The 7,161-nt window shown below is 40.2% G+C and overlaps 2 protein-coding genes across 3 annotated transcripts; one reads left to right on the top strand and one right to left on the bottom strand.

Annotated features, from left to right (window-relative positions):
- Window positions 1-6: 6 nt before the first annotated feature.
- LOC102778697 (diacylglycerol O-acyltransferase 1-like) lies at window positions 7-1,869 on the top strand. Its single transcript, XM_035904254.2, has 6 exons — window positions 7-109; window positions 640-706; window positions 957-1,022; window positions 1,168-1,255; window positions 1,473-1,535; window positions 1,613-1,869. The coding sequence occupies exons 1-6, from the start codon at window positions 7-9 to the stop codon at window positions 1,757-1,759; spliced, it is 534 nt and encodes a 177-aa protein (XP_035760147.2). The 3' UTR covers window positions 1,760-1,869.
- A 2,110-nt stretch (window positions 1,870-3,979) lies between these two features.
- LOC148096727 (cilia- and flagella-associated protein 20) lies at window positions 3,980-6,691 on the bottom strand. 2 transcript variants are annotated; one of them, XM_087835317.1, is made up of 6 exons: window positions 6,317-6,691; window positions 5,202-5,281; window positions 4,721-4,832; window positions 4,438-4,626; window positions 4,215-4,328; window positions 3,980-4,086 (listed from the first exon to the last, which is right to left on the bottom strand). In XM_087835317.1, the coding sequence occupies exons 1-6, from the start codon at window positions 6,398-6,400 to the stop codon at window positions 4,084-4,086; spliced, it is 582 nt and encodes a 193-aa protein (XP_087691443.1). In that variant the 5' UTR covers window positions 6,401-6,691; the 3' UTR covers window positions 3,980-4,083. The 2 variants fall into 2 exon arrangements, with proteins under 2 accessions (XP_087691443.1, XP_087691442.1); XM_087835316.1 differs by having other exon boundaries at window positions 3,980-4,089; window positions 6,317-6,690.
- Window positions 6,692-7,161: the final 470 nt, after the last annotated feature.

Here is a 7,161-nt window from a genome sequence, read left to right on the forward strand (position 1 = left end):
GTGCACATGCCCACCTCTCCAGGCTCTCTGCCACCTGCTAAAATCTGTAACAGGGCTACACCCTCGCTGCAGGAAGGAGCGCTTTCGCAGATCATTCATCCCAACAGCAGTTAGACTCTATAACTCCTCAATCACGATGTCATAAGTCACTGGACACTGTGAACATTCACGGTCACCACTTCATGTATAATGGACCTTCCATGTGTATGGACATGTGCAGGTATATATGTATGTATATCTATACATATGTATATTTAGTGTATTTAGTATATTTAGTATGTACATGTGTGTGTGTGTACATGTCTATAAACAGGAATAGTAGTGGTACAATAGCTATATCAAGCTATATGGTTTATGTCTTCCATATTTCCAACCATATCCATAATCACATACTGTGTATGCTACCATTGTATATAGTGTATTATACTGTGTATGCTACTATTGTATATAGTGTATTATACTGTGTATGCTACCAGTGTATATAGTGTATTATCTTACTTTTTTTCATTTATTGTACTTATTGTATTTTTGTATTTCCTTCTGATATCTGTACCTGAGCTGAGGTGACGCAAAAATCCCCGTTGTGGGATCAATAAGGTCTTATCTTATCTTATCTTATCTTTCAGTAGTTCTGAACAGAAGACCTACTGAAAGCTAAAATAAATCTCCTGCAGTTTGGAGACCGGGAGTTCTACAGGGACTGGTGGTGAGTCGTCAAGCATACATTTTCTGTGTGACTCCTCTCATCTTTCATTTATTTATTTATTTGCTTCTTCCATTTTTCTGTTACTTTAATATGTTGTTGTAGCAGTCTGTCAGATGTAGGAGAAGTGATGGTGTTTCCAAATGCAACAGATGATGTATCACATAGGTTTCAAAGAGTGTTTTCCTAGGAATATTGATTCAAATCGCACTGCAGTTTTGACATCAGTTCCTTAAACTGCTCTTGATTTCAGGAACTCTGAGACTGTCACATACTTCTGGGCCAACTGGAACATCCCAGTGCACAAGTGGTGCCTGAGGTGAGCAGCAAACTCTGTAATGACAAGTCTTAGTATTTCCACATGGTTTGATTGGCTTTAGTCTCATTAATAGTGCATGTATAGTTATATACCCAGATATAAAAAGAAAGACCAGGAGTCATTTGTCTGTTTCCCTGTTTTGCAGACATTTCTATAAGCCAATGTTGAGGAAGGGGGTGAACAAATTTCTGGCTCAAACTGCTGTTTTTCTGGCTTCTGCCTTTTTCCATGAGGTAAATGAGCAACATTTAGCCTCAAACACCTTTGATGGCTGTTTTTACTTCTGTATGTGAAGCAGACTGTTTTTACTAAATGTTTTATTCCTACATGAAGGCAGAAATTCAGAGGTTCCTGGTGCATGCACAGAAAGAAGAGTTGCTAGCTTACAGCATCACTGTTATAAATGCAACTGCTGAGTTCTAAAAAAAGGGAATCTATTTCTTTCCTCAGTACCTGGTGAGTGTTCCTCTCAAGATGTTTAGACTGTGGGCATTCATGGGAATGATGGCTCAGGTAAGGCCCTATATTTATTTATTTCATTATATACTGAGGCATACACATGCATTCACCTCTGACTTTAAACCCTTCAGGTTCCTCTGGCTTTGTTCGTAAGTCGCTTCCTGAACGGAAACTATGGCAACGCGGCCGTGTGGATCTCACTCATCATTGGACAGCCCATCGCCGTGTTGATGTACGTCCATGACTACTATGTCATTCATTACGGGAGCACTACATAACACAGGACAGACACCCACACACCAGTCTGCAGAACACGTCAATAAGGTATTATAGAGCAGGTTCAGGGGAATCCATGGCAAGCTGATGTTTATGAAGCTGTTGAAGCATTGGCACGAAAGTTGTGAATTCATTTTTGCACATTAGAAAACCATCAGGAATTGATTTTGGATATTTAGGCGTCTTGTCTAGTCTCACACTGCACCCCTGTCAGCCTCCAACTGTGCGATCCACTGTACGAAAACAAATATATGGCGCTAGTGGTTTAATCTACCATTCATTGGCTCAAAGGTTAGACTTCTTTGGGGGTTGGGGACTTCTCTGCTTTAATACATTCATCTTAAAAGTGGGAAGACTAATAAAAACCACACGCTCCTCCGCTCAGTGAATGTTTAAGAATGCACATACCAGCAGGTGCAACAAGTGTGAACCACTGGAAACTGTGCACAAGCTACAGCCTGGATCCAGGATCCTTCTTCCAGAGAAACTATATGAAAATGGAGATTCTATATCAGGGGCTGAGGAGCATCTCTTTGTATATCCAGAGGCAACACTTTTAAATGTTAAAGCCATTAAACTTCTACAAGCTAAAGCCTGACATCCTGGTCGACCACTTAAGAATCTCCAGGGCTTGACATAGACCAGACTGACTTTTGCATGTATCCTTGGATGCAATATAACTTCCAGTATTACGGACGGTATATTAAAAATGACATTGAAAATGTCCGAAGGTAGAAAACTGAAGGAAACAAGGATTCCTCTCCAAAAAGACTGAGCACCAGGAGGTTGATGTGGATTTATTTGATTATCTTGGAAAAAGATAATCAAATAAAAGATTATCTTGGAAAGGCAACTGTCACTGAAAACGTGTGGTGTTTGATTTTAAAAAAAAATCATTTATCTGGTTAATGGACGTCTGTTTGTGTTTCATTAACTCTTTCCCCCATTTGGTGACCTCCCCTGACTTTTGACACCATAGTACATATCAGTGAAGATGTGGTTTGTTGGCTATTTGAATAGCTTCCAGGTTTTTCTAAGAGTAATTACATAGGCAAAGACCACCCTCACAAACTTCTGATGCAAACCCATTTTGTTCTATAAGCAGGCCTGAAATATGGCAGAAATGAAAAGGGCTTCAAGGCCAACTTCTAGTAGGTTTTCAGTTGGTAAAGACTTAAACAAGTAGTGTGCCTCCTTCGGTTTTTGACAAATAAGATGATTATCCTAAATCTTGTACTTAATGTTATAGCACATCAAAAGCAGTTGTGGTAATCATTCTTTATAAACTTAAAAGCAAGCAGCATTATTAGTAGAACGTGATTCGTTTACGGGTTTTCGTTTCCCTTATACTAGTTCCGGGTGAACCCCTCCCCGCCCCCGTCTCGCTTAATTTGAATAAACATCTGAGGAAATAATTATTGTGTGAATCTTTATTAAAAAAAAATCTTCATTCTATTTTGTGTAGCCAGGGAACCGATCCATAAACAACTCGGTTGAGGTGGTAACAGAAAACCTGAAGATATTTTTTTTTCCCAAAAAACTTTATTACAACCTGGTAATAAACAGCATAGGTAATAAATACACCTGAATAAAACACAGAAGAAGCAAATGAAGCAGATCAAGCAGAAAAAGCCTGCCTAAAACAAACAGACTAGAGCTTGATAATGTTCACATAAAGGCTTTTATCTAAGCACACATTCTGTTTTATAGATATTTATTTTGTGAAGAAACCACCGTAACCATACAAAATCTAATATTAGAATTATTAATATTGTAAATAAACAGGTGTGGTTATGGAATTGGGCTAGAAGTAGTTAGCCTAATCGAAATAAATGTCACAATCATCACAGCATCTAAACATATTTCTATAATAGAGAGCCAAATCTGAGAAACCTTTTAGCAAATATAAAACTACTGACATGTAAAATAACAGGATTAAAATCAGATAGAAGCAAGTGTCAGGATCTTATTTGTTTAAAGGACCAGAGGTAAAGATTATATTTTGTTCCTGTCAAGTGTTATAGCTTTAATAGCAACAACGATTCATTGAAACTAAGTCTTTCTGCTGATATTCATACCTCTAGTACAAGAAAAAAAATAAAGGGATTCTGCATTGTGTCAGAAGGAAATTTAGACGAGGGCATAAGGTGGTCAACATTCATAAACACTGTTTAGGATGCACAGGATGGTGGCAAACTGGAAAAACCCCAGAATAATGGACATGGTGGACTTTTATTATTTATTCAATTATCTTTTTACAGCAGTGCAAGGAAACATCAGACCAGACTCCAAGTCACATCGGGGGGGCTGCACACCGCAAGAAGCTCTACTGCTGCAAGACACAGACAGACAAGTGTTGAACTTCTACACAACATTTTTACAGACTGAGAGCTGAAATGGTAACTTTTTGACTGTAACACTGTATTAGCGTTCACGTATATGGAGAGATGTACTAACCTTGGCCTTCTGATTCTGGACAGGCAGGTAGAGTTTAAACTCAGCTGGAAGCTCATCCTCAGAGTACAGTCTGTCGGAGAAATACACCCTCCTTATCCGACAGTTAGCATGAATCTGAGGGGGGAAACAGAGCAGATGTTAAAAAGAGAAAAAGGAATATTGCGCCAAATTCTTACTATAGAGAAACAGGAAAGACTCAGAGGTTCCTTATGTGTGCACTAACCTGTACACGTAGCGTCTCTGTGTAATTGGTTCCATAAGCCCTCCTGGTGAAGTCGGACAGGTTGAACTGAATCTGGTTCCAGCCGTCATCGAGCCTCATGGGCATGGTGCAGATGAAGGGCTTCACCCTCGTCGTGCTCTGATAGTTACTCGCTCGAAACCGCCGGCGAACGTTTTTATCGTCCAGAACCTGAGAGGGAGATTTGAGACACACGTAGCACCAGGTCTATGGTAGATTCCCAGACTGTATGTTAGCCAATCACAAAGCATTTAAATGTCTCTACCTGGACCTCAAAGGTGAAATACTTCTTGAGGTTCTTAATGATCATGACCAAAAAGGGAAGTTTGATTCCCAGGGTCTTCTTGGGGTCTGCAGGGCATGTTATGTAGGTGGTGCTGTAGGGAGGACAGAGTTGATGAAGCTAGGATGGGCGAGACTTAAATAACGGATTTATCTCAGTTATTTAACATGACAAAAATATTAAAGAAAGTAAATCTAATTACTGTGCCTGACATCTACATGATACATTAATGTACACTTACTTCAAACAGAACACAAAGACATGTTATACACAAAGTGAAGACAATCAATGCACCCAAGAGCTTGAAAAAAAGAATATCATCTTAAATATGCCAGGACTGCAATAGTGTATATAATTATATAATTGTGTATATTATTATAATTTTCAGTTTACATATCCTGTACATATCGTAGAACTGAAAATAAAGTTGACCTTTGATTAATAAATAAACAGACAAACTCACCTGACATTTGTTCCCTCAATCTCCAGCACATTCGAATGTATGTCATTGTCCGTGACTCTCTTTATGTGACCGTTCCTCACCTGTGAAAACCCAGAAATAGATTTGTTCCATTATTTTCAATGGAGAAATTAGGATGTTTCCCAGAGCGTTTAGAGTGCTGTATGGCGTACCAACTGTAAACCCCCCTGAATCAGATGTGGGATATCGAAGCAGAACTAATGAATGAAGAAGGCATGTCTCATATCTAAAGTCAGATTCATCAACCAGGGATTGGGACTGCCAGGACACCACTGGGTGGTGCCGCTCGACGTCCGGGTTAGAGATCAGTTGTTGCTTCAGAGGAGTTGAAATATCTCTGGATCTTGCTTATGGGAAAGGAGAGACAGGAGACTGACAGATGGAGTGATGTGGCGTGTGCAATGATGCAGACCGTGAAGAGAGAGCTTAGCATTAAGGGAAACTGTAAATTTACCATTCTATACCAAGAATAGAATCGCGGATACAAGCAGCAAAAATATTCCCTCAGAGCTAGGGTGAGGAACTCAGACACGCTGGAGAGATTATGTCTCTTGGGTCAGTTTGGGAACGCCTCCGTGTACCCCCGGACAAGGTGATGGGGAATGCGAAGTCTGAGTCTATCTACTTAGAGTGCTTTCTTGCAACCTGGACTTGGATACGCGGCAGAAAATGAATGGATGGATATCTCATGTCTCAGATCATTTGTCACCACTGCATAGATGGCCATGCAGAGAGGACTGCAAAGCTCATACTTGAATATCTGACCAGTAACAACTCCTGTTTAGCACATTAGCCCGTAAAACCGTGTGAATGGTACCAATGACTCAATCAAGCGAATGTAACTTCAATTACTGATGTATGACTCGGCTTAGCAACTTAGCAGCACTGCCTCCATGGCTACCCTGTATCATGTTGCTTCTATAAGTAATCAACAAGAACTGCGCGTCGTGAATTTAAAGTGCATCTAGAAAACGTTCACAGCCATAAAACAGTGCGAAGTTTAAAAGCGGCGTGAGTGCACATGATGCTAGCCAGTTTTAGCCCCGCTCGCTAAGCCAACATACAGCTCCCTGCTTCCGTTCTGAGCGGCTGCTTACCTTTTTGTCCCATATCTGAAGAGGTTTGCTGCCGATACTATATAAAATAGACAAAAAACCGCTCTGGAATGTGTTTTTAAACATCTTCTTTGGGCTCAGCAGACAATCAATGTGCACATACTGTAACCGCTTCTAACTAAAGCTATACGTTTGTTTACAGGTTTAATTTCCGCCTCCAACTTTTCTGGTTCCGTGTGCTAGAATATAAACCGTTCCGCTAACAGAAACTACCACGTTGCCACTCAGAAGAAAAAAGAGAAATCGGTTTCACTGAGTGTTCGAATATTCCCACACGGTGTGAAATCAGAAAGAAGGCAGCGGATGTCTCGTTTTTATTTTGGTGTTGCTGGGGAACGAAAATCATCTGACGTTGTTCATGCCGGTTAATAACTGCTGACGCTTCTCGGTCGCCGTGGTAACAGTGTAAGCTTAAAGCACAAGCGTTTAACATAATGTCGTCTAGAAGTCGCCGAAATAACCAAAACAACTTTCACGTTTGATGATTTTTGTTTCAGTGACTGAATGCATGATATAATAAAAACTCCCTAATCATAAACTAATTCAAAATGATATCTTGAGCTGCCCGATTCTCACCGCCTGCAGATCCCTATGCGCGCCTCCAAAGAACTTTAAGACTTATCTTTAGTTTAGAGAGATGAGCTTTCACACATAGCTTCCGTAACCAAATAGGGCCGCACAGCTCTGATCCTCCATTACAGCTGTCAGGATATTACCTGTACAGTTCCTGTAGAGGAATGATGCAGCATTAAACAAGGCACCCTAGAGCTACTGGAGTTTCCTATGGTCTGTAGAGGTGGGAGGATCCATCCAAATATTAATAGTAT

The sequence above is a fragment of the Neolamprologus brichardi genome, chromosome 22 (assembly GCF_056152115.1).
Source record: "Neolamprologus brichardi isolate AB-2024 chromosome 22, ASM5615211v1, whole genome shotgun sequence".
NCBI lineage: Eukaryota > Metazoa > Chordata > Actinopteri > Cichliformes > Cichlidae > Neolamprologus > Neolamprologus brichardi.

Bases quoted from the DNA above. Each gene is read 5' to 3' on its own strand.
- LOC148096727 (XM_087835316.1), bottom strand. From the start codon at position 6,400: ATGTTTAAAAACACATTCCAGAGCGGTTTTTTGTCTATTTTATATAGT. The intron at 4,833-5,201 runs GTGAGTTTGTCT...TCCTCCCTACAG, and splicing joins ATTGAGGGAACAAATGTCAG to CACCACCTACATAACATGCC. The intron at 4,627-4,720 runs GTAGAGACATTT...TCTCCCTCTCAG, and splicing joins ATTTCACCTTTGAGGTCCAG to GTTCTGGACGATAAAAACGT.
- LOC102778697 (XM_035904254.2), top strand. From the start codon at position 7: ATGCCCACCTCTCCAGGCTCTCTGCCACCTGCTAAAATCTGTAACAGG. The intron at 1,023-1,167 runs GTGAGCAGCAAA...CCTGTTTTGCAG, and splicing joins GTGCACAAGTGGTGCCTGAG to ACATTTCTATAAGCCAATGT. The intron at 1,256-1,472 runs GTAAATGAGCAA...TTCTTTCCTCAG, and splicing joins CTTCTGCCTTTTTCCATGAG to TACCTGGTGAGTGTTCCTCT.